This window comes from Apostichopus japonicus, chromosome 15, assembly GCF_037975245.1.
Source record: "Apostichopus japonicus isolate 1M-3 chromosome 15, ASM3797524v1, whole genome shotgun sequence".
Classification (NCBI taxonomy): Eukaryota; Metazoa; Echinodermata; class Holothuroidea; order Aspidochirotida; family Stichopodidae; genus Apostichopus; species Apostichopus japonicus.
In genome coordinates this window covers 14,144,964-14,172,270 of record NC_092575.1, presented here as the reverse complement: position 1 = coordinate 14,172,270, position 27,307 = coordinate 14,144,964, and the positions used below count along the sequence as shown (strand labels likewise).

Sequence of the window (27,307 nt, the reverse complement as noted above, 5' to 3'; positions counted from 1 at the left end):
AAACCCAACAAAAAGCAGAACACATTATGCTTTTAAGTTACTATAACTTCTATAACCTCAAGTTATAGCTACATTTAATTTCTGGTCACACAATGCAGTATCTAATCCTATTTTTTTTTTCCATGCTGTTAAGTTCCTGGCATGGCACATCATGTTTACATGTTTAAAAAGAAAGATAATGGAACAACTTTGGTAACAATTTTTTTAAAGCTTCCACAGGGTAAAATAACATGCTTTTGTTTTGCAAACTTGCATGTAAATTTACCTTAGTAAGGTCTTTTGGTCTTCCCAGTATCAATTTGAACCTTTGAGATCGGATCCACCATGTATTTAAAATTGAGCTGAGCCAAAGCTGAGTTTAATCTTCCCTCTGCACGTACGGTTTCGGAGCGATGGCTTTTTCCGTAGAAGCAAATTAAAACTTTAAATCTTTCCAAATCACTGGTATATAAGTTAGCTCTCTTGATATAAAACTGCACTGTTGAAACAGCTTAATGGCTTTATTTTTTTTAGCCTGATGTGAACCACAATTGTACATGGTGTGTTTGTGTATGGTGTGTTTACTGATGATGTGAGCTGCACAGGTTACAAAGTGCAGCTGTACGTAACTCTGTTTACCCATGCAGTACGTGCACACAAGTGTCTGTGATAAATGACTACGACAACGACCAACATACAGTGTTAGCTAGCTGTCATTCAGCAATCTCATTGTGGCACCAACGTAAATGCTATGATGTCATTTATAGATTAGATCCCCCATTCACAATTTGCCAGACTCTCATTGTCCTGCACAGCTCACCAGCTGTAACACTGCATTGTGAGTTTCTCAATTGGTTACCGTGGGCGAGAAATTTGGGTTTTGATGGACTAACAATGGGACTCTGTGCAATATATTGCACAGTGAAATTCTAGGTTGACTATGTGCATTTTAAACCTGGAAACTAGCAAGCATATGTATGCAAGCTAGAGATTCAGCTGTGATCAGCTGACATCACAGTGACATCACAGCATCTTCAATTTAAGAACTTAAGAAATTAAGCATACACACAGCTGGCCACCTGCAACTAGCAATATATATACTATACCTGCAAGTGTGGACATATAGCTAGGTTTTTGTTGCCTCATGCAGTTCGTATCATAATTCTAAGTGGAATATAGGCTGCTAAATTTAATGAGTACTGTATTGGTATATGCTTGGGATTGGAGATTTGACTATCGCAAAGGAAATTAGCTGCGGAATGTTGCATTTACTTTTCTGGATGAGCTATCTCGGATCTTTGACGATCACAAGTGTATATTTGATGATTGATCGGAAAAATTATGTGATGTGGAATCGTATGTGGAGCGTATCATAAATTTATGACAGATGGTGTTCACCTATGGCATGGATTTAGCGAGATGGAACATATTTATAAGAGCCAACGTTTTGTTTTCCTGTAATAATTCGTAATCAGTTCATATACAGTATACTGTAGTGTAATTATTACAGTTTGCCGTGACAATATAGCAGTCCTGGACATCATGTTGTGTATAAATCATCTAGACCTTGAATTGTTGCAATTTCAAGAGATACATATTCCATGTATTTTAAAGAAGGGATTTAATTGTCTGTCTAATATTGGAACTTAAATGCTTAACTCGAGTCAGTTGAGTATGATCACCTACAGCTTGGACGATATTCTGAATATATTTAACTGTTACTTTGGGAATATAATTTATGTCCTACATGACCATATATGTCACAGAGGTGTCTTTGCCACCCAAGATATCACCAAAGTTATCGTCAGATGGAAACGATTTCAACTTGATAATATAAATATATAGATAGTTTGGAACTGTCTGACTCTTATCTGAGAATAGAATGAATTGTCAGATCAATGTATTCTTTTATGAACTACATTGGACTTGATTTGTTTAAACTTTGAAACTGTCCCAAAAAAATTCATGTTCATTGAATAAATGCCAATGTTATGGTCGGCCTTCGAACAGTTTTATTTTCTTGGAAAAAAGGAATGTACTAGCATCACAGGTAGGGGATATATTTGCACAGCAGGCTGTCAGTACTATATATATGGAAATTAGGAATTACACAAACTATTTAAAGAGTAACAAAAAAGTTTGACTGATCAGCTTTCATACTGCATCCTGTGTGCAGAGAGGCCTGCAACTGTTTCAAATGCGTGTCCACTTGGAGGGTCATCGCATGATATAAAAGTAATAAGTATCGGATATATGCCATCATTCTGTTCTGTGATCGGAAGAGACACGTTCGAACTGAACCACAGATATGGGCTTTCTAGGAATTTCCTCGTGCTTCTCGAGTAATTCTGGAGGTGGTGCTAGTTACGGTGGTATCGAAGCGTCCACTTGTAAGTGAATTTCCTCGCTCCATTAATCAATTATTTTCTTCTTCTAGCAATTAAATTAATTAATCTCCAACAACAAGCTATCACACAATGCTACAGCTTGCTTGTCACATGATATCCATTTGAACAAATGAGACAGGTTTTGTTTTATAATTTCACCAGTTGAAGATGATCAGGAGGAGAGCGTCGGTTTTGAATATGACAAGTTATTGCCATCTTGTCTCAGCGGTAGAAGTATGCCACCCAGTTATCATTTATAAATTTTATAAAACTTTATGTTGCACTATCTATCACCAGTTTTGCATGTGAAACAGTATACAGTATTTGTAGGCACAGTGTTCAATTAACCATAGCTAGTTTAGGATGACTCTAAAAATTCCTGGCTAAATTTGTTGTTAGGTGGTTAAACAAATGTGTACTGTACACTATACTTGCAGACTTTGAGTAGGGGGGGGGGAGAAGGGAAGAAGAAGGGAGAAATGAAAATGGTGGTTGATTTGCTGATATCTTTGTGGCTGTGGTATAAATATGCCCTTAGATGCAATAATGAGAATGTAAACCCACCTTACTTCCCAAAAGAAGTATCGTAAAGTTAAAATGCTGATGGTGCCTTGTAATGTGTTTTAATGTCACATAGTTTTTTAGATGAATTCAAAGCACTGCATATTTTCAATGCATTGATTACAAATGGCAGCTGCCAGTGATCTCTGTGAGTTCTGACATTTTACATTCGAACCCTGTCATACTTAACGTATACTAGCAGCACTACTTGCTCTACTTGGAAGAATACTGTTTCACGTGTGTATATAAACTGTATGCACCCTTTGCATGGTTATTTAATTGTGTTTTCTTTGTGTCAGAATATCTCCAGTGTTATTGGTTAGTTCTTTCATACCATATGATGTTCTTCTTCAAACTTATTACGGCTCTGTGGTGATCTGCATTTCTTTGTGGTTCAGTTTCTGTATAATCATAGTTTTTAAAAATCAATAAAAGGAATTAAACAGCCAAGTCAATCGTCTTTCGCATAGCAAGTGAGCGCACAATGCGCATGGAATTGTACCATATGTATGGTTGATTTTTTGAGAAGGGGTACCGGTTGTTTGTTGAGGACATCGAACCAGCTGGAAGACCTTTTTTAAGGTCGTCCCGGCCTCAAACAAATTTTGTTGTCCAAAAAGATTTACGTACAGACTACAATGAAAGGTTTTTGTGAATTTAGACGTGAACAGTGGGAATGGTGACCATTAGCCGTTCAAACTCTTTATAAGACCATCTCATCATTCTCATGCCTCATCATCATACACAACATGAGTAAAAGAACGCACTTCATTCAGTCATCTTACTAATAAAAATAGTTTTACAGACATTTTCAGATTGCATGTCAATTGTTTTCTTTTGTTTATTTTTTTTTGTGAAATTGTAAATTCTTTATTGTCCTTTGACCTTTATTGTAATGAATGACTTTGTCATATAATCCTTACTTGACCCTATAAGCATGAAGATATCATTAATTGTACATTTAGCATGATCCAAATCTTTTCCATTTCATAATCTTTTGTGTAGGCCTATTCACTATTACTGTATGTGTGTAATGTACGCACTTCATAGATGGAAAACAATACAGTATATACTACATTACTACTGCATGTTTTCAACTGTTCAGTTTATATGTAATTTAAATCTGCATTTCTCTTCAAAGTTCATACATGTGATTAAATGTTGTTGTTTCTTTATTGCTGTTTGTTTGACAAACGTTAGTTTACTGCTGTTGGCAGTAATTAGTGCAGACTAACTCTTTCATCAAAAAAATTCATTTCCCATCTCATACTGAATCTGGAAACATTTTAATTTAATAATAGTAATAGAAAATATTGTTAGTAAGAAATCAGAAAAAACATACTTTTTGATTTAAAAAAATGTTGTTGAAAATTTTTCAGTACAGTTTCATCACACTGAGGTGCAAATGGACCTTATATGCCATTAACTGTGTGTACAAATGTCTAACTGTACCTTAACATAGATACATACTGTATTTGATGACAGTGTGAATCATAATGCAGTGGTGTTGCCACACTTTTAGAAGTATAGGGTAGGGGTGGGGGAGGGGTGGGTTGGTAGCACTGTAAACTGATAACAACTTTTGGGCTTGGGGGAAGGCACAGAATATGGATAATGCAAACTGGCATTGGAGCCATGTATGCATGGGATCCAGGGGTCAGCCAGTTGGGCACCCTGGTGGGAATCAAGCCTCCTAAAGCTTTGTGGTTTTATTATTTCATAATTTATATCAGTTTCAAATCATGAGAATTTTGGATGTAGAGTAGATGTTAAAAGTAAATTATTGTCAGTAGAAGTAACAATGTTGTGTATCTCCCTGCCAAAGGTTTTTTATAAGAAATGGTGAATATCATTTGGAGGGGGACAGAGGGAGGGGAGATGGTGGGGGTAGCAGAGATTCCCCCCATGGGTGATGCCACTCATAATGTTGCTAGATATAGGTATTCGTTGCCACCAAGTTGTTTTTGTAGATATGATTTGATCTATTTAGGATTTATGTATGTCTATTGGATTAGTTAGCAATTATTGCTTTGCATTCAAAAGTTGTCAGTGGAACAGGATGGCCAATTTGCATAAATTGGCTATTTTAGTATAAGTTTGTGTCCTTGTGCAGTTCTAGAGTTTCATAAATTAAGTTACGATGCAACCAATTGGTTACTTTTAAAAGCTTGGCTGGTCACGAGGACTAATATTCAAATCGTGACTTTCCTTCAATTATTGTTCATTTTGACAGCTGCCAGAAGCCAAGAAGAGAGGTTGGAGATGATGGATAAAGATGTCAAAGCAACCAGTAACTTTGAAATGTCGGGCCAGTATGCACCTCTGCCCCCTCAGGAGGAGGAGGAGGACGACATGGAGAAAACGTGCAATTTGAATGTCCAGGGGATGACCTGTGCGTCGTGCGTCAACACCATAGAGACTCAGCTCTCTAAACAGCCAGGTAAGATATTTAACTGTCAGGGGAGGAGAGATGAGGGGAAGGAAGGGAGGGGCAATGTGCCTGCATCTCTGTCCCCTCGTTAGGACGAAGAGAAAACATTCAGTTATGTCGAGGGGATGACCTTTGCATCATGGATGAACATGTACGGAGACTCAACGCTCGAGATATTAACTGTTGGGGGAGGGGGTGGGGAAGGGGAAAGGGGCAGTGAGCATGGATCATTGCACTCTCAGGACATTGAAAAGTAAACATATAACATGAATGTCCAGGGGATGAACAGTCTGTGCATTGATCAATGATTGTGTCAACATGATAAATACTCGGTGCTCTGAACAGCCAGTTAAGATAGATTTGATGGAGGTTGAGGGGAAGGGGAGGAGGGTGGGGGAGGGGAGGGCAAAATAACAAGCAAACATGTATCACAGTGGTTCTAAAATATCCGATGATTAAGATTTTCTGGTATGAGGAGGACCAACATGGAATACTGACCAATTTTTGACCCATCAGGAAAGATGACGAATAAAATGTTTTTTAACTTGAATGTTCAGGGAATAGCCTAGATGTATCAATCATAGATATAAACTGTAGAGACTGACTGAACTCTCAGCCTGCCTCGCCAATTTTGTTGTGCTGTTGTTTTTTCCCAAGATTGTCACTAAGAAGTTAATTTGTTTTGTTATCTGCACTAACCTTCATATGCCCATCATACATGTATGTACTGTCATCCTCTTTAGGTATATATAATGTGCTGGTATCTCTTATGGGACAGAGGGCGGAGGTGAAGTATAATGCTCAAATCACGGACCCCAACACCATCGCGTCCTTTATCTTTGACATGGGATTCGATGTGGACATTCTGGAGGAAAGGAGAGGCGGAGAAGAGACTCTTCATCTTCTTGTAAGTTTTCAGTGGATATCAGATATTTTATTTCTTTAATGTAGAACAGTACAATATTATTTTTTTTTTTTTTTTTTGGTAAGATGGCACCGACACTTTTTGACATTGTTTTGTCGTTTGAAACGAAAAGTTTTGGCAAGAACAGGATTTAAAGTTAATGATTTCAGGAATAAAAGTGTACTCCCTGTAAGCTCTTATCAATGAAGTTATCCGGCACTACTAAGTTGAGTGCAACCGCTGTGATGTTATGATGTTATGTCACTAACACTGGTGTCTTTAAAAAGGAAGACTTCAGCCATATCTGATTCTATACAACCCAGATATTTCAGGAATCAGGTATTTGAAAGGAGAAGCAAAATCCTGCAACAATCTTTGGCTTTTCTTATTTAGATCTTAGTGGTACATAACTCTCCCCAAAATATCTAAGGAAAATGTTACTCTGTTTGGGAGGAATGCTGACTTGAAAGACATATGTAGGAGGGGGAAGAGGGGGGGGGGAAGGTTGGGGTTGGGATGCAGTTAAGTGGCCATTTTATCATCCTGTGAAGTCATAGTAGGTAACTTTCGACTAACACTTTTGTATGACAAAGTTCTAAGTGTATCTAGTCAGAACCACAAAAAATACCACAAGTTGTCACTGAGGACCTGATACCCAATGTCCTATAACCTGATTCATCACCCATCCCTTTATTACCTGGCAGATTGGAGGGATGACGTGTGCCAGCTGCGTGAGCACAATAGAGGGGAAGCTCTCAAGTCAAGATGGCGTCATCTCTGCATCTGTCGCCTTGGCAACCCAGCAAGGATCCATCAAATACGATTCTGACAAGATTGGTGCCAGAAAAATTATGGAATTGATAGAGGTATTTATGGTCCTGTAAAGCCAGAACTAAAAATTGTTTGATTGATACCATTTCTTGTAGTATTAAACTAATGAATGAGTTTGTTATCGAAATGTTTGGTCAAATGGACATACGCGTTAAATAATTACTGTATTGTAGTTGTCAGAATTTGATTTGTCATTAACTAATGGCATTTTGTTTGAGAGAACAATGGCAATTAGTTTGATATAGTCAGCTACAGTAAGACAAAAAATATATATTGTAGCCAGTCCTATGTAATTACATATTTACTGTGGGCCAGTATAACTTGTTCAGTTTGCATAAATTAAAATTATCACAACCAGTTTGTTTTATTTGCATCGATCCAGTACTAATTGTCAAAGTTTGATCGGTGGAACTAAAATTATTTGATGAATTGTGAAGGTCTACTACTTTGAGGTTCCAGTAATTCTCGGTGACTTTAAGCTGCGTTCTAAGTTTTATATTTAACTGTTCGTATGAAATATCGCATGCATATGATGGAAAACATTTTGCCCAAATTCTTCCATCGAAGGGAGAAGGTATATAGTAAATATCTGCAAACTCCAAGAACCTCCTTGCTGATTAAGTGTATTCACAAAACACTTAAAAATATTTTAATGTTTCTTTAGAATAGTCCATTGTACAATAATGTGTTATGTCACACAGTATACATAGCTGCAGATATAGGACAACATGAAAATTGTGTTATGGAGTATGTTTGTTTTTTTAAATTATTTTTCTCTTATCTGGATATAGGCCTTTGCCCATTAATCAAACAACAGTATAGACAGCATGTTTATTTAACTAGTACGTTTCTTTATATTGTCGTTGTCGACCTTTGTAATGTTTCAGGTATGTCATGATGAAACTTTAGTCTAACTCTACATTTTTTATTTCTGAACAGGGTGCTGGATTTGAGTGCTCCTTGAATACCGATCAAAATCATGCAACTATCACAAGTCAGCATAAGAAAGCCATTAGAAAGTAAGCTACATTTTACCACCATCGAAAAACACTTTGGACATACTGTATTTGACATAGTTCTTTCTTTGTTTACACTGTAATTGAACAAACAAATATGGTCCATATTTCTCCCCTTTTTTGTTTGTTTTGCCAATTGGAAGAGAAGTGCACCTATAGTGTCCATAATTTTGCACCAGATGAGTATAGATGGTGTTATCGAAGCTTGAGTGTGAAACTTGCCTTGATGAATTACATAGATATTGTTAAGATTGAGATAATTTTAAACCACAATCAATAAAGTGATGTGGATAAAGGCGGTGGCATTTGAAGCAATGAGGCTTAGCAATCGGGAGGTTCCGGGTTCGATACCCAGCCAGGTCATAGTAAGATGGGTTTTTCATCCAAGAGCGATCTACAATTTTCCCATCTGAAGTGACTTTCTAAATTGAGAAAAATTCCAAATTTGAGTTAAAATGTCGAATTGGAAGCCACCCGATGTGTAAGTTGTAATCCATAAGCCCTTGCGGGTTTCTCCCACATTTGTGGTCGCTTAAGCGTCGTAAAAATAACTGTTAATTGTTGTTGTTATTATTATTATAATTACAAGGCTTTTAAGTAATCATTGCAATGATGAAATATGAGTCAAAGGCATGATGACATCACCTGGAATATGTAATAGTTTAAACTGAAGCCTGCTTTGACAGGTAAAATTAAAAAAGTCAAAATATGCTGTCATGATTTTAATGTTCTTTCCTTTCCTGTTTTACAAAGTCATAGATATTCTTTTTCCTGTTTTTTTTCTGGGTTTTTGTTTCTCTTGCAGATGGAGGAATTCTTTCTTGATTTCTCTCATCTTTGGCCTCCCTGTTATGATAACTATGATCTACTTTATGGTCTCCAAGAAGGTTATCATTATTATTCCTGGACTGTCACTGGAAAACTTGATATTCTTTGTTTGTGCCACATGTGTCCAGGTAAATTATTTTAAAAAGATACCTAGGTTTTGGTTGCAATTGTAAAGACCGGCTTTTGGTCATTTTGTTGACGTTTTAAGTTCAAACTGTCAGGAGCTTGGTTAGTACCAGAAGGATTATAACTTTTGTGTCCATGAGTCTAATGGTTGTATTCCCAAAGGCTTGATTGTGCAAAGTTGTTTGAGGAATGTCTTCTCCTAACTTGCTTAACTTGGACAACACTTTTTATATCTTTACCATTTCTGGATATATATACTACAAAATATAAATTCTAATTCCAAGGATATTTCAAAATAATGGACTTTTGTGTAAAAAACAGTGGTGAGAGTACAGGAACAATATCAAATTCCAAGGATATTTCAAAATAATGGACTTTTGTGAAAAAAATAGTGGTGAGAGTACAGGGACAATATCAAAGACAAGACATAGCATAAATTGAACAGGATAAATGACTTTTTTCTATTTTTTAAATATTGACATTTAACTGGCATTTGGAATTGCAAACAGATGTGATGGACCAATAAATTGCAAGGAACAGTAACAGCAAACCTATGTGGAGGAATTTTCAATAGGCACACAGTATATACTTTAAAGGAGTTTTAGTAGAGCTCTCTGTTTTGGAACTCTATAAAGGAAAGCAATGGACAAAAAAGTTTAGTCTCCCTGCATATTTCTTTCACACTTGCAGTTCCTTGGTGGGCGCTACTTTTACGTCCAAGCCTACAAGTCGCTCAAACATGGAGTCGCCAACATGGACGTTCTGATCACCATGGCGACTACCATAGCTTATACATATTCAGTGGTAGTTGTGGTGGTCGCTATAGCGAGAAAGGATCCATACAGCCCGATGACTTTCTTTGACACACCGCCGATGTTGCTAGTCTTCATATCACTTGGAAGATGGCTGGAACACATCGCTAAAGTGAGTATAAAATATTTGCTTGAGAGTATTGGGTTGATTATCGGTAGCTTTGACCTCAACTATAAACACAATCAAGTAACAAAGACCTTAATATATACCCAAAGCTGAGATAAAGTGCCTTTAAACTTGCCGATGTTTTGCAATATAAATTCCGTTCCAAGAAAACAGTCTGACAACAGTCTATCATGATTAATGATTGTCAGATAAATTATATTGAATTGCGAAGGTCATGTTATGACACCAATGACACCAGAGTTGTGCCAAAAGTTTGGGGGATGGAATGGGGGGCAGGCCGGGGGGGGGGGAGCTTAGACTTCTCTCCATCTAACATTGATATGATTATGAATACATTGTTCAGGTGTACGTTCCAGATCAAGGTTACCTCTGAATGAGAGATTGCTGGCAAAAGATCAAGAAGACAAAAATGCTAATCTGTATACCTGACAGTGATCTATGGTACATTTAAAATGTTTTTGAAGCTATAACTGATAGCTGATGACAACAGAGTCATGCCAGATGTGAGGGAGGTGGTTGGTGGGTTTATGTTGGCTTCCCTCCGTCTGACATTGATATGATTATGAATGTACATTGTTCAATTGTAATTTCGAGTGCAAGGCCACCACTGAATGAGAGATTGTTGGCAAAGGGACAAGAAGAAAAAAATTAATGAATATGTTAATATATATACTTGAGAGTATTTTTGATGGCACATTTTAAAATGTTTATAAATCTACAATTGCTAGCATCTTGAGAGGGGTAGTGCCTGTGACAAGGGGTGGGTAAGGTAGGCCCAAAGGGGTTCAAGTGGATGAAGAGTGGATCCCTAAGACTTAGAGATTTCAATATATTTGTCCAGGGGGGTATGAAGCTTCCAAAAAGTGGGGGGGGGGAGGGGCACAACATCAGAGGGGCACTTTCTCATTCCACAACCACCACTCGTTATACTATAAACCGATACACACCAGCCATATCACTTAAATATATGATGTGTTAGTATGCTATCAATACTATGATGGTGCATGTGAATAATTAAAATAAAATATTAAAATTAACAAAGCCTTAAAGTATCCAAAAGACAGTTCTTCATCAAAGGGGCACATTTTATTTGCCAGTAGGGCACATTTGCTATTTTGGAAGAAATGTGGGGGGGGGCACGTGCCCCCAGTGGCCCCCCCCGGCTCCTACCCCCCTGTAATAGTCTCTTCTTCAGTGCTACTATATCATGTAGCATCTAAGGTTGACAGTGAAATTCTCAATTTGATTTATGCGTGCGGTCTCTTTTCTTTGAAGGCCAAGACGTCTGACGCCTTATCAAAGCTGATGTCACTTCAACCTACCGAGGCTACCCTAGTGACAGTTAACGATGACATGCAGATACTAACCGATAAACAGATCCAAGTAGAGTTGGTTCAGAGGGGTGACTACCTTCGAGTTCTTCCCGGCGGGAAGATTCCAGTCGACGGAAGGGTGGTAGACGGCTCCTCGTGTGTGGACGAATCACTTATAACGGGCGAATCTATGCCTGTTGTCAAGAAAACAGGTAAAGGCATGAGAGGAATTAAGAGTGAATCTTTACAGTGGATGTTTGACTGATCATGGGAGAGGGTGTGAGTGGAAGGGGAAGGGGTGGAAGGGGAATGGGTGGGAGGGGAAGGGGTGGGAGGGGAACGGTTGGGAGGGGAAGGGATGGGAGGGGAAGGGGTGGGAGAGGAAGGGGTGGGAGGGGAAGGGAGGGGAGGGGGAAGGGGTTGAAGGGGTGGGAGGGGAAGGGAGGTCTACAGTCTCTGACAATTGATCAATGACTGGTCTAGGGAAATATGAGAATATGTATTTTCAATTTCATTGTATACTTAAGAAAAAATTAAAGGCTTCCAAAAGGGGCCTTTGTGACAGTAGTCCTTGGGGCCCAAGGTGACCCAACTGTGTGATATTTGACAAGATGTCCACATGCCCAACTAGGTCACACTAGTGAAAGACTGGGTCTATAATAATTTCATGCCTCTACAGCCCCTGCTGATTATTGTTTTCCAATTTTTGCTTAATGTGAGGAGCAAATTATCAATGCATTAATGAATCAAACTTTACATGGGTTGTTGATTTCTTGCTGGACGCAAAGGAACCTATGTAGTCAGGTTGGCGTGTGTATGTGGGCGTGTGTATGTGTGCGTCTGTGACACTTGCTTGGGTTGTCGATAACTCAGCAATGGAATGATGGATACTTGTCATACTTTCTGTGTTGATGTATTTTAGTGGGAAGGTGTGCCCTATTGTTTTTATGCTGACCTTAGGAATATGGGTTATGGGGTCAAACATTCAAATCTTTATATTGCAATAATTCTGCAAACTTAAGTTGGATTGTTGCCAAACTTGGCATACAGAACTTTTTTTGGTTAATAGCTGGTACAGGTAGGCCGAAATTTGTTGGGACCACCTGTGCTCTGGAAATGCCCGGGCCTGATTTTGGCCTGGGTGGGGCCCAAATGTTGTTTGCACCTTAAATGCAATTTGGGACACATTCTCTGGTCCCACATTGTGGGGCCCAGTAATCTAGGACCATTTGGGCCCACATTTGGTGGGTTCTATTTTGGGGGCAAATATATATTTTTCAGCCAGTTTGTTTGGGGCCCATATTTTATCAGACCCAAAATATTTGGGGAGGGGCCAAAATTTTGAACTTGCAATAACTCCACAACCTTAAATCGGATTGTACCCAAACTTGGAATACACTTGTTGGTTAATAGCCGGTACATGTGGGCCTAAATATTTCTTATGGAGTGACAGCTTTGGAACCTGTCCATTAATGTGAAGTCGATACTATGCATTCATTTTTATCAAATATGATATCGGATGATGACATACAACACTTTAATATTCCACTAAGCAAGGACCCATAATGCCCGTCAAGCTCTTGTTGAAAAATTTAGACCCCAAGGGTGGTTTAGATTGATCAGTTTTAATCTTAAAATCTTAAAACCCTACCCCAAAAAGTCCGCTAAAGCATATATCCGGTTTTCTTTAATGTGTTGTTTTTCATTTAGTTTAGACAATCAAAAATGGTTTACCAACAAGAAAAAAACTGTTTTGCTTTGAGAGGTTATCTTCTTTAAAATGAAAATCTCGATGAAGGAACTGGATCTCTTATTTGTATCATCCTTCCTATTTGTAAGCAACTTATCTGATATACTTCAATATTACAAAACGATAAATTTTCTATTTTTCATTCATTTCGAAAGATATGACCAAAAAAAATTCTTCATTTTTCCGAAAATGTTTCTTTGTTTCTGATCTCGGATTGAAATATTTTAATTCTCTTGCGAAATCTTCTTTATTTTTTCCATTTATTATGATGTTTTTTTTTATCAGGAAGCAATGTGATTGGTGGATCCATCAATACTAATGGGAACCTACTGATAGAGGCTACTCACGTTGGAGCTGAAAGCACTCTGGCACAAATTGTGAAACTGATTCAAGACGCGCAGACCTCAAAGGTATGCTGGTATACAGACTAGACTATAGTTTTGAAGTTTGTATTAAATGGTACTTTTGGAAGAAAAAAAGAGTCTCCTTCACTTTATTGACTCTCCTGATTTAACAATCTGTGGGAGTGTGGCATACTCTTCAGCTGTGACCGATTCCGACAAATTTTAAGTAACTCAGACTACAATTGTGTAAAATTGGTTGAAATAGAATGGGGGAAAAAGTTTGAAGTAAACCTTGTATAATAAACATCCTTCCTTGGTACATACATTAGTATTTCCTGTATAGCTGCAACTTCTCATCACAATTTGTCTTAAAGTGTATTGTATTAATCAGACATGAGCTTTTTCCCTGAATTCGTGGAATATCCGTGATTACTTCTCTACCTCGGGGACAAAAACTATTATCCTAACACACTGTAGCATATGCAAACTGGAGCCTATACCGCAATTTTTGCAAAGTTCTGTGATATTTTTTTTACCCCAGGCTCATCCCTGATTAATATTGTTTCAATATCACTCGACTAACGAAAGACCCAGTGAATTAGTTCTATACCATAATTTTATCAGACAATAATTAAAAGAGTAATATATGTCTCGTTGGAAAAGATTCCAGTTTGCAATTTGCTTATATTATACTTAAAATTTCTCCCGAAACATGTCTTTCCCTGCCACTTTTCAGGTCACATCAAATAAACATGAAATTATACTCTTTGGGCAATATTCAGAGTTTCTTATTAAATTGCTTCGAAATTGGACTCAAAAGTGCAAAACAAAGTTGTTTCAGTAGTGAGAATATGCAAGATCGGATTTTGATATAGTTCTTACATGACAACGCAGCATATTGTAAAAATCTTCCTCTTCAAATGAAATGAATAAATATTAATAATTTGTATCACCGCATGTAAGAACCAAGAGTGGCATCTTAAATGTGCTGCACTGTGTTTTTTTAATTTTTTTATCTTTAACTGGAATTTGAGACTTTTCAGGACTTCCCTTTCTGATGGCTTTAATCTTTTAAATTTTCTAAAATTTTGTGAAAAGTGTTTTTTCTTTTCTTTTCTGTTTGCTTCATTGCTTGTATTACCTCTATCTATATCCAGGCTCCGATTCAACAAATTGCAGACAAAATATCTGGCGTCTTTGTTCCAAGTATCCTGTTACTCTCCATCACGACTCTTGGAATATGGATGGCCCTGGGCTTTACAGATCCTACAAGAATTCCGGTCCAAAATCATGTGAGTACTTTTTCTCTGAAAGTAGGATTTTCCACAATTATAATCTCAATCGCGAGGGCAAGATCATTTTTCTGCATTATTTCATAAGATCTCATGTATCAAAACATAGGATATCTGACCACCTTTTTAAAATTTTCGTGGCCTTTTGAAGAGTGACGGTGCAGTCCTTCACTTTATTATTAGGGCTGTATTGCCCTCTATTTCTCACCTTCTCTACAAACTTTCTGCCATTGGAGTGCACAAAAATTATGCAATACAAAAGTAGCAGCAGTTGGTGGAAGAAAGGTCCTCTCCTTTTGTTTACCAAATGAAGGATAATGGACTAGTAATGATTTCATTTCATCTCTCAACATTTTGTCACAAGGACCCTCTTGTTAATTATTAATTATCACTTGTAAAATTCTCCACTTTTCCATAAGTACAGGAAGACAGTCTGAATAAAATTGTTCTTCACTCTGAATTTTGGTGGGCTCCCCGATTTACCTCGGGCCTCTGAGCTCGCCTGGTAATATTGAATAGTATGAGACAATTACTTGTCGAACATAACACAAAAGTCTGCTTTAATATACAAAGACCACGATTAGTCGTGTAGGTTTGTGTCATTTCTAGAGATTTTGTCAACAAAGATATCTCTTCTTCTTCTTCTTCACCAGGGCAAGGTTGATTACTCCAGCGAAACACAACTCGTCCTGAGTTTTTCATTCCAAGTAGCAATTGCTGTCTTGGCTATCGCTTGCCCCTGTGCTCTAGGTTTGGCTACACCCACAGCAGTGATGGTTGGAACCGGTGTCGGGGCACAGAATGGAATCCTGATCAAAGGAGGGGAACCTCTTGAGATGGCTCACAAGGTGAGCAGATGTTACAGAGTGTGCTAAGCAGCTTTCTAAAGTTTCAAGGATCCAAATATTACTGTATATCAGATATTGCCATTCTTTCACTAAGCTTGCATTTACATTTTTCTAGAAGGCTACAACAATTGTAACCTTTTTTACTCTTTGATACGAAATATGGTTAATATGGTTTTTATGGCCATGTTCTGCTAGCATGTATGATGGACAATGCAATGTTATCTTGTCAAACTCTATGATCTGTTTTCAAAAAACCCTGAACATAGCAAATAAAATTTTGTTCCCAAATTTTTGCATTTTGGTGGATGTCCCTATTGCACCAATATGTTTCGAAGATAAATACATACATAGTTAAGTTTAATTTCTATCTGTAAATAAGAGTTCTAGTTAATACGATATTCTCCTTTTAACTTCACCTTGTTAATAGGCTAGTAGTAGAAGTGAAAAGTATTAAAAGGTTTCTTTAATGCAGTTATTAATGTTTTATGCAAAATTTCTGACCCAATTCTTCTAGTTCAGTTCATGGTCATAATATATCAATGTATCAAGAACACAAATTGATTATGTGTTATTTTGTTGGTGGATTGGTGATTACACTTCTTTTTTCCTGTCTGTTTGTAAGTTTTGATAAAACTGTCACTACCATTACAGGTTTCAACAGTGGAAAGCATGTTTTTTCCCTTCAAATTACTGTTTTGTTCAGCTGAAAGACCTTCATATGTCACGAGGTTGGAGAATATTCAAATCTTACATCTTTCATTTTACATTCTTGGGTAGACAATCTTATTGTTTTTTAGAATGAAAAATATGTTTTCAAATGTCTTTTATTCTGAAATTCAGGTGAAAACTATTATTTTTGACAAAACTGGAACAATCACTAGAGGGGTACCACGTGTGATGCTCACAAAGTTATTCATCTCACAAGACGATCTCACCGAGGCAGAATTTTTAGCTATTTGCGGGACTGCAGAGTCGGGCAGTGAACACCCACTAGGACAAGCCATTGTAACACATGCAAAAGAGGTAGGGTGTACTCTACATGTATGTATGGGTGTATGTATATATGTATGTATGTATATTAGATCCTCCTGCAAGCAGGAACTCGCGAAGAAGCCTCATTGGCTGATCAAAGCCACAAGCTGACCGAAGTCAGTCTCTTACATTCATATTTAACATCCATGAATTATGAATTGTTAATTGTCAACAACTCTGTAACTTGACGACATACATTAATCTGGGAGTGACTCGAACCGGGGACCTTATGATTGAAAGGCACCGGGGTTAACCACTGAGCTAACACTTCAAGGATGGAATATATTTATATATGTAATACGACAGTGTGCCATGGGGAAAATGTCGCAGAAGTGGAACATATATTTTGAAAATGTAAACTTTTTGATACGGCTTATTTTCTCACCAAATTAAGCAGTACTTGTGCCGGAGGGCTCAAACATAAAATTTCCTCACCTGGAGCCTGAAATTTAATGTTCCTTTAGCTGTTTGCAGTACTGCTTAACTGTAAGTTTGGGCAACCTTATCACAAGTGGCAATCAATTTGTATACAATATCGAACAGGGTTCTCACTGGTACTTGAAAGTCCTTGAAGAAAATTGTAGTCCTTGAAAAGTACTTATATTTTGATATTTTCCACAAAATCCTTGAAAGGTTGAAATTCAAGGACCACAAAGTGCTTGAAAAGTCCTTGAATTACATTATTATGTCATGTACTCTGGGGTTGTCCAAGGCTATTGTAGTCTTCCAGATTAGTTAGTTCTGCACTGTTCTGAACGATTCCTTCTCCTCGTACTTGGTGAGGGCGTATTCCTTCTTTGGTAGTTGCCTCATATTAAAGACCTACATGTTTATGTATCTACAGTCTCTTGTAATAGGCTTCAACCTGCTAAAGTACTCAGGAGTTTATATCCACAGATTATCATGTGGTGAAACTGGTGATTGCAAAGAATCGAACCAGCAATCCTTGGATCACGAGTCCGACGCCTAGCCAATTGTGAGCGTGGTGGTCTGGTGGACAATTGGTTAGGCGTCGGAACGGTGATCCAAGGATTGCTGGTTAGATTTCTGTCTAGTTTATTATGTTGTGTCCGTGGGCAAGTTGCTTTATCTCACTTGCTTTTCTCCACCCAGGGGTTGAGTGGGTACCTGTGAGGTAACTTGTCATTGGGCGCAGTATATAACTGCAGCAGCCTGGAGGCATTGTCTCTGGGACAGATTATTAACCAGGGGTAATAAAACGTTTGTAAGCGCTTTGAGACCTATTGCTGGTTAAAGCGCTTTATAAAACTTGAATATTTTTATGATTATATTCCGACACACGTATGTTCCGACTCTGTGTTGTAAATCATATTGTACAAGGAGCAGAAGAAACATTAAAGATAAATCAGCTGAAAAGCACTGGAAAATGTTTTAAACATTTACTTATTTAGATTGTCAAGTCTCTAGTAAAGTTGTGGCAGGACTAGTTCATCTTCAGAAAAGTGTCAGATAGTCCTTGAAAAGAGACTATTTTGTCCTTGAAAAGTTCTTAAATTATCTTTTCAAGATTGTGTGGGAACCCTGTAGTATTAATTCAGCCCCCAAGGGTATTACACCTATTAATGTAAAAGATCAAAGTTTGTAAATTTTGTATACGAAGTGGAATGTAAATGCATGTTTCTTTAAAAGTGCATATTACTCTCTCACTATTTAGGAAGTAAAGTTTAAACTGTGTGTCATCAGTGAAGGAGTGAGGAAGTGGAGAGGGGGGGGGGTTGAGGGAGGAGGGAGGAGGGAGGAGAGAGGAGGGGAAATGTTCAAACTATTAGAAGTTTGGGCATCCATGTTGGGAAGTGGTGTGCTATTATTACACAGGTTTTATTTGAAATATAACATAGCAGTAAATGAATAGGCAAAGCACGATCAACTTGCTGTAAGCTGTAACTTTGAGGTGAGAAGCATTCAATTTCCTGTTACAGGCAAAGTACTACTAGTGCATCTTAACTAAACAGAACCAAAATGTAGACAAATCCACTCATTCCTGCCACCATTTTGCACTTAAACGATCACACGAAGTGTCCTCATTCTGTAACATTTGAAGTAAAAAGCAGTCTGTCGTGAGCTCTATCAAATTTTCCCTAATCACACGCTCACTGTCTGTGACTGTTTCCATGGACGGTAAAGAAGTGTCAAAAATGCGTTTCTTCTGACAATACTGCTCCTCAGAAGTTGGAACAAAGAAATATATATGCAAGATATGCTCAAATTCTGATGGAATTAGCTTAAGAACAATGGTTCTATTGTCTTCATGCATCTGGTGTAGCATCACTTCACAGACAAAACAATTATGCTAATTCTTTAAGGTATTTATTATAAATACATAATGCTTCGAATATAAAAGTATATATAAGGGTAAATATCACACCTCGAACATAGATAGTCAAGTTAGCAATAAATACCAAACTTATTACCGAAATTGCGGTGCATTTAGAAAACATCGGTATAAAATGTAAAAAATAGTTGCTCGCAAAGTGCGACTAATTTTCAAACCATGTGACCTGTTTTGAAGAAAATTTAGTTTGTTGCTAAGTTTTAGTACCAACCCTCCCCTCCCTCCATACCCCTGCCCTCACTTACACCATTTCAGATTTCAGATCCCTTCCTGGATCAACAATTTCAGATCCCTTCCTGGATCAATCCCTGTTCTTTGTTTTCTTGTGTATAAGCCTTCTTGTTTCACCAATCAACAGATACTGAATATTCAAACTGTGGGCAAATGTGCAGACTTCAAGGCTGAAATGGGTTATGGTCTTTCATGCAAAGTGAGTAACATTGAGATTATGCTACAAGGTCCCCCGATCGCAAATGGTGTCTCCCACCAACAGAGCGGTCAGAAGGAAGATATGTCCGAACTGAACGGTCAAGACGAGGAAATCGGTGAGGATTTTTTGTATCTTATTTCTCCTATCGGTGTATTTATATTTTGTGGACTTTATATTGAAATCTGTAAAATGTTCTGTTTCAGCTAAATTTCTTGTGTCTGATGTTTTGGATCTGATATAATCATGATGGGAATTGTAAATTTTCAGATAAGAAATATCAGTTTAATACATAAACTTACATTTTCAACAATTGAGAAGCATTTAAAACAAGGTTGGTACTGTTTGCAGTCTGCAAGAAAACCTAGCATATTAAGTAGTTATTGGTACAGTCGTGTGTGTATACCGAATTTATAGCATAAATATAGCTCAGAATACACTATTTCACATTTAAAATGTTATATTTCCTCCAGGGGAGGACCCCCACACCCCCTAGCTCTGTGAGGAGTCCACTTCAAAGACCCCAGGGTCACACCCCCTCCTTCATATCCTGGACCCCTCCTGGTCTTAAGATTATTGTGCCAAGATAAAGTGACACAATTGATAAGAAGAATGAATATGTTTGTATGCATATTTGTATATTATATGTTTAACTTATATAAAAGTAAGAGGGCCTGACATTTCAATCCTAGCAGGACCTTCAGAGGCTGAATGACAAGTAACAGTAACATAAGGGGCAAATACACACACAGAATACAGACAGGTTAATGAGCAGGGTGAACACAAAAGAGATAGGTGTAAGAGGATAGGTAGACAAGGGATGGAGAGAAGAAAGAAAGCAACCAACAGGGGAAGAGGAGAGGTAAGAGATAAACCGTAGAGAGACAAAGAGAGGATTAAGGGAGAGGGTAGGTAGTAAAGTAGAGAAGGACAAAGACAGAATAGTGTGGGGGGGGGGAAGGTTGAAGAGAGCTATGAGAATAGGAGTGACAGATGGGGAAAACAAGGGGAGATGGAAGGGTGGGAAGGGGGTTACAGAAGAAAGGTTAGTCATGTCCTTCTTGTGTTTAACTTGTTAGAAACATCTGCAAATGAGCTGTTTGCTTTGTCGCTAACTTAAAACTTGTGCGTAGTTTGCAAGCAAGATTATGTTTCAAAGACTTTGTATGACAAGATGAAGCTTGAACTTTGTCAACAATGTCATTGAAGATTCTATTTTGGGGTTGAAAAGTATCCGTTTTGAAACAGCTTTCATATTCTTCTCAGAGCCTGATATCGTAGTGAGCACAGACCCCAGGGACTATGAAGTACTGATAGGGAACCGTGCTTGGATAACGAAAAATAACTTGGAGATCACAGATGAGATGGATGCTGCCCTCACTGCTCAGGAGAGACAGGGGCAGACTGCTGTCTTGGTTGCCATTGGAGGTATATTTTATGTTGAGTTTAACATTAATTGAGCTCCAAAGTGTATTTAAAATGGAGCCTTGCATTGGTACTTTTGAGACTCTATCCATGTCTTGGTTTACAACTGATCACACAGACTTTCATACAGTCTTGTCGATTCTATGGCTGTCGAGGAATATTCTCTGCTTCCATTCCTTCCCGGGGAGAGCCATCGAACCGACAAGAGGGTGCTGTCAGCATCTGGCCAGTAGAATCTTAGTTAATAATAATGGACATTTATAATGCGCCGGTATCCGTAAAAAAAGACGCTCATGGCGCAGTGACACAAACAGTGCGACAGCAAAACAAAATTCAGTAAGCATAGTGCAAGACAATAAATGCAAGCAAAAATGGGCAACATTGAACAATTTTATTTAACAGTTTTCATCAGATGCATATGAGAGCGTTTATAAGAAGCAAGGGATGGTGTTTTACATGTTCTGGAAGGCTGTTCCACAGAGAAGGGGCAGCAGCAGCAAAAGCTCATTTGCCCCATGATCGATTTGAGCGATTTTCACACAGAAGTAATTTATTGTGTGATCTCATGAAACTTCGATATGCGGGATAGGGTTGCAGTAGTTCTGACAAGTAGAATGGCGAAGTTCTAACAAAGTAGCGATATGTGAAAATCAAAATTTTAAAATAATTCGGTCTTTGATCGGGAGCCAGTGTAATTCTCTCAGAGTATGTATGACAGATTCCCTTGGCTTGGAACGGGTGAAAATTCGTGCAGCATTGTTCTGTAGTCGTGCAAGACGGTTGATTAAAACATTATTAAGAGATGACAGCGTGTATCAAGTCTTTTTTATTTCCAATGAGCTAAATGAGGAAAAGGGGCATGAATATGTATATATGCACTATGCATACTCCTCCCCCATTCTGTGTCAGCACTTGGATGGAACCTAGTTTCTATATTTAGAAATATTCTTAGAATTATTCTTAGAGGAGTTGATTTATTTTTCATTCTTATTCTTTATACGATTGCAGGAGTCCTTGTGGGGATGATTGCCATAGCAGATACAGTCAAACCAGAGGCTTCTCACGTTATTCAGATACTGAAAGGAATGGGTCTTGAAGTGGTGTTATTAACCGGAGACAACAAGATAACAGCTGAAACTATTGCTGCTCAGGTAAGAGCTGGAAACAGTGTGGAGTATTTTGGAGAGAGAGAGAGGGGGGGGGGAGGTAGGGGATCGGGATGAGATTCCTAACGAAAGTAGAGATGGAAAGAAGAAACGTCACCAAATAACTTATTGCCTTGATATTAGATATGTATGGTTACCTACTGCAGTTATATTCTCAAGTTTATTTGCATAAAGGTCACAAGAATGTATTGGTTAACTTAGCATCAGTAGTAGAGGGTCCCATTTGCTACTAGCTTACAGTAACAGAGGTCCCCCGGTATACCTTTATTAGCCTCCTTTTTAGGTGAGTAATGCAAAGAAGTAACATTTTCGGTAAGTAAACCGAGTCCGAAAATCACTCTGACTGAAACCTGAAATGTATTTGTGCACTCTTACTTGACATATTACATCAACCTGTCTTCTAGGGGTTCATTTTACACAATTAATTAATTTTAAATCATGTTCTTTAAATCACTCTTGTGTTTATGCTATGTAGTCTAAAACTGGATGGACAGAGATGGGATAGGGCATGCCTAGGGGGTGAGAGGGGGGGGGGGGGCAGAGGCACGAGAGTGAACTGTTATTACTTTTGCCGGGAATTAAACCTACCAAAATAATTTTTGATGGTTTTGATTGTGGAGTTGGTGGTATATTCCTTGAAGTTTAACAAATAATAAATCTGTGTGATTGGTCAATATACCATGCAGTATTATGCTACAAGTACTCTGTTGCCAGGGTAAAATATCCTGAGTTGACAATATCTTTTAACCTTTTCACTTCACTCACCATAGGTTGGCATCACCAAGGTTTTCGCACAAGTCTTACCTCAAAATAAGTTGGAGAAGGTCGAAGAGATCCAGTCTACCGGTCAGAGAGTTGCCATGGTGGGAGACGGGGTGAATGACTCACCTGCCCTGGTCCAGGCTGACGTCGGCATAGCGATAGGGACCGGCACAGACGTTGCCGTGGAATCTGGAGATATTGTGCTTATTAAGGTTGGTATAAACCAGATCAAAAACTGGCAAGAAAAATTGTGTCGTTTTATGCAAATTGTTTTTGTTCCAATTTGTCATTGACTATGTTGATAGATTATAATTTTGTCACACCTTAGCCCTTTTTTTTTTTGTGATCTACACCTAAACGTTACTGATATCCTATAGAAAAAGCAGGAATCAGGGGTTTGACTGATCAGTTACAAGAATGTTTCAAAGAAATAGCACATCAATAAATAGTCAACAAGCAGGAAACATATTCTGTATCAATTTGAGTGACAGAAGCTTTGAAAAATAACTTTAAAAAACTTGAATTAGATTCATAGTAATATTTTGGTCATGGCATGTTGTAACTTGTGTTAAATTTCTTTCCATTGGACATTTCCTTTTGTAGAACGACCTCCTAGATGTTGCCACTGCAATTCACCTTTCCAAGAAAACGGTGCAAAGAATCAGAATCAATTTCTTCTTTGCCTGTATTTTCAACGGTGTTGGCATTCCGATAGCAGCTGGTAAGTTAGTGTTTTGCTTTTGCACTTGGCACACCCTTGCTTTCTTCCTCCCTTGAGCCCCTTTTCCTTCCTCCCTTCCTCCCTCTCCCCACTCCCAAAAGCATGCCAGTATTATATTGGAACAAAAGCCACTTCAACCCTCTTTCTCAGCATCAGCAGATTCAGTAGTCGTGGCAACAGTGGCGGTGGTAGCTGAGCGTATGCTAGAAGAAAATTGTACGCAATGTAATAAATGTCTGGATGTGGGAAAGAGGAAATTGTCTTTGAAAAACTCACATATTCTACCATGTCATTACAGCACAAGACATCTCAAATTTTTTAGTTTGTGTCTTAATATTGCTGGTTGCAACATGTTCCAGGAAGATCTTATTGTTTCCTACATAGGGAGCCCTACACATCTTTCTCCCAGCCCATAGATAGATAGGTGAATACAGAAAATAGCACAGTAGAAATTTGTTAATGGTCTAAGCTGATGTTATATAGTACATCCAACATCGTTCCCCATGTGCTAGTGTTCCACAGTTCATACAATAATACCCATGTGCTAGTGTTCCACAGTTCATACAACATTGTTACCCATTTGCTAGTGTTCCACGGTTCATACAATGTTGTTACCCATGTGCTAGTGTTCCACAGTACATCCAACATTGTTACCCATGTGCTAGTGTTCCACAGTACATCCAACATTACGACCCATGTGCTAGTGTTCCACAGTACATACAACATTGTTACCCATGTGCTAGTGTTCCACAGTAGCCTACATACAACATTGTTACCCATGTGCTAGTGTTCCACAGTACATACAACATTGTTACCAATGTGCTAGTTCTGATTAAAACACTGGTTGAAGCTGTATCTTCCTCGTCTCTTCCAGGCGTCCTTTCTCCAGTCGGTGTTCTCCTCCAGCCGTGGATGGCATCTGCTGCTATGGCATTATCGTCTGTCTCCGTGGTAACCTCGTCCTTGTTCCTAAAATTGTGAGTGTTAAAAGGATTTTTATAACAATTCAATATTGTTAAAGCTTCAAACATTATACAACGGACAGATTATTCTTTCTTTCAGAGAAATTCTGGTATCATTCAGTGAAGCTTGTTGTCATCACTCCTTGTCATGTCCCTGTTGTAGACATAACAAATTTTCTTTATTGTGAACTGCAATGAAAACGTCTGATCTCTTGACTAAATACTGAGAGAATGAAGTGGCACATAAATAGCAAAAAACATTTTTTCAGGATATCCATCATACAAAAATGCTGTTTCTCAAAAAAAAAACAGATAGCTAGTACTCAAACCCCACAAAATTCTTCAGCTCTCTCTGAAAAATTTAGAATGATAGCAACCCTCAACCCTATAAGTCATCAATACATTCTGATACACAGTCTCTATTGTCTGAAGATTGAAAAATGACCTTGCTTTTCATAATTTTTATATTTTATTTGACATCTTCAAGAATCGGTGGTAAAAGGGTAAATTGTTTCTCTGCACTTTACTTACAGCTACAAGAAACCAAAGTACCCAAGTTTGGAGGCGAAGGAAAAGCCGTCTAAGCCTGCCGTTGTCTAATCCTGACTCATTGTGGAAATCTCATAGCGCAAACTTTTCCTTCTACTTTTTATTTTTCATATTTTTTATGTAGTTCTTTAAATATTTAGTAAAACTGATAAAGAAAAATAGTCAAGGTGAAACCTTAAGCTGCCAATTTGGATAATAAAATAAAATGAATGAATTAATAAATAATATCAGCCAAAACTTTCTTGCATTATTTAAGAGCAGTTGTAACAGCTTTGAGCTGGCTTTATTAAGTTCATACAATTGTTATTTATCGGTCATTTGGGCTACTAGTTCCAGAGGTTATGATATCTATAAGGTTAACAATTAAGTCCATAGAATCTCAATAGATTAAATTATATTACAAGTCTCTACATTGAATACGATTTCTTAGTTATTTTACACAGACTATCGGACAGCATTTAAAAGTTTTTATTATGCAAAAACTAAAAATTAATTTTCTTGAAATTCCTCCTCTACTGCTTTCTGGGTTATATTGAAATAAACTGGGGCATGATCCCTGGTTACATGGTATGTAAAAGTACTGTGGCTTTTGTTGCCTGGCAACCCCAGCACAGAAATAGCTATAATAATAGGGGTCTGCACCAACGAAGGGTTGTATAGCTCAGTGGTTAGAGAGTTTGTTAGTGGTTAGAGGGCTTGTAACCCAAAGGTTACTGGTTCGAATCCTGTTCTTACCGTAATGTACCTCTGCTCTTTTCCAAGTTTGAAACTGCGTATATCTTATAGAATAGAGAAATAAAACAAAGACAACCTGTACTTGATGTTATCATACATGGAGATTGACTTCAGTTTTGTTTCTGTCTGTTACATCTTGGGCATTGTAACAAGTAAAGTAAGACAAGGATAGTGCCACATTATCACATACTAATAGATGCTTGTACAATTCAGCTGTGAAATTTGTGGTATCAAGTATTTGAAAAAAAGTAAAGCCTTTTCTTGGGAGTGTGTCCTGGAAAAGGTAGGTATCAGCCATTCCAATGTCTTCATTGCTAGAATTATTTCAAGAATCATGTCAAATAAATGCTTGCTAAAAGTTATAATTTAAAGTAGGTTAGAATGGCCAACATTGACCATCTGCGATTATATTATGAAAGCCTCCTTTTGATAGTCTGATATGTAACCTCAGGAACATCTTGTTTCTAAATTAATGGAATGTCTGTTGTCACCCAAATTTGTACTTAATGTCAATGGGAAATATAAGAGATTATATAACCAGTACAAAAAAACTTTTTTGGTAGCAAGGTCTAACTATTTCGGTGGTACTACTGATGACCCTCAGCAAAGGTGTAACTTTGACGTGTCCAATGCAAATTTGAGGTCAAAGAAAGGTAAAAAAAAAAAAAAATTGAGAATAAAATTGATCAGTTTTATTGATCTCCTAACATGCATATGTACCTAAAAGTAGTAATTTCTCAGTCTGCAATGACTTATTTTTTTCCCCCTGAAGATTAAGAAGGAAAGAAACTTGTAAAACAGCTGTTTGTGTATACTATACTTTTTCACTGAATAATTTGAATATTTGTCGGTCTGTCCGTCTACAAATTCGTGTAGGGCTGTGTGTACATTCATGAAAATGACCTTTTCCATCGGTTGAACTTTTCTTCAGGCGGAATTAAATATCCCAAATCGATATTAATTTCATCAGGTAAACCAGTACTTTTTTTATTCTCCACTTGGTACAGACTGGGCTGATATGTAGTGTTATCACACCTTTTCGTACAATTTTGTATTAAATAACCAACTTGGTTCAGAATAATACATCATCATTTGCTCTATATGCACCTCTGTCATGCTTTGTTCATCTTTAAAATCTCTGGTTTCAAATCAAACTTTCACTAACTTTAAATTGTCCATGTGTGCAAAGTATCAGAGCTTCATTTGTGATATGACAAATCAGGTCTAAGCAGTGGGTTTGTGGGGTGAGTGTTGGGGTGGGAATGGGGAATAGGGTTGGACCTGGGATTTAATCACAAGGTGGAAGTACAGAGGACTATTAGGATGGAGTAGACATGGGTATCTTAGCCCTTAAAATTGGCTTCATGATATAAGAGGTTTTGTATCATCTATCGCCTTCCCTTCTTAAACTTTAAGATGATAAAGTTGTTAAATTTCCAAAATATTTCCCATTCAGCAAGTCCTACTTTTGTCCTACTTTTGACATCTTTCTAAAAAGACTAGATTTTGACCCGAGTTTTAGAAATGTTTTTAATCAATTTCATGCTGTAACTTCATAACAGTGTATGTTGTTACCTATTCATGACTAGTTCAATTCCATTCCAGTTAAGTTGAACTTACATAATT

The 27,307-nt window shown here is 37.7% G+C and overlaps 1 protein-coding gene across 4 annotated transcripts in view; it reads left to right on the top strand.

Annotated features, from left to right (window-relative positions):
- The window catches only part of LOC139980619 (copper-transporting ATPase 1-like), a 34,249-nt gene extending 7,466 nt beyond the window's left edge, over nucleotides 1–26,783 (top strand). For 2 of the 4 annotated variants that reach the window (XM_071992402.1, XM_071992403.1), the window contains exons 4-22: nucleotides 2,529–2,600; nucleotides 5,161–5,367; nucleotides 6,102–6,265; nucleotides 6,967–7,128; nucleotides 8,033–8,112; nucleotides 8,915–9,065; nucleotides 9,754–9,987; nucleotides 11,278–11,527; nucleotides 13,351–13,475; nucleotides 14,567–14,701; nucleotides 15,355–15,549; nucleotides 16,390–16,572; nucleotides 19,293–19,479; nucleotides 20,628–20,789; nucleotides 21,795–21,937; nucleotides 22,723–22,926; nucleotides 23,318–23,435; nucleotides 24,310–24,412; nucleotides 24,931–26,783. In XM_071992402.1, the coding sequence (XP_071848503.1) occupies nucleotides 2,529–2,600; nucleotides 5,161–5,367; nucleotides 6,102–6,265; nucleotides 6,967–7,128; nucleotides 8,033–8,112; nucleotides 8,915–9,065; nucleotides 9,754–9,987; nucleotides 11,278–11,527; nucleotides 13,351–13,475; nucleotides 14,567–14,701; nucleotides 15,355–15,549; nucleotides 16,390–16,572; nucleotides 19,293–19,479; nucleotides 20,628–20,789; nucleotides 21,795–21,937; nucleotides 22,723–22,926; nucleotides 23,318–23,435; nucleotides 24,310–24,412; nucleotides 24,931–24,997 (2,942 nt within the window). In that variant the 3' untranslated portion in view covers nucleotides 24,998–26,783. Of the gene's footprint in view, nucleotides 1–1,255; nucleotides 2,370–2,528; nucleotides 2,601–5,160; nucleotides 5,368–6,101; nucleotides 6,266–6,966; nucleotides 7,129–8,032; nucleotides 8,113–8,914; nucleotides 9,066–9,753; nucleotides 9,988–11,277; nucleotides 11,528–13,350; nucleotides 13,476–14,566; nucleotides 14,702–15,354; nucleotides 15,550–16,389; nucleotides 16,573–19,292; nucleotides 19,480–20,627; nucleotides 20,790–21,794; nucleotides 21,938–22,722; nucleotides 22,927–23,317; nucleotides 23,436–24,309; nucleotides 24,413–24,930 lie in introns of those variants that run through there. The other 2 variants (XM_071992405.1, XM_071992404.1) reach the window with 2 other exon arrangements.
- Nucleotides 26,784–27,307: the final 524 nt, after the last annotated feature.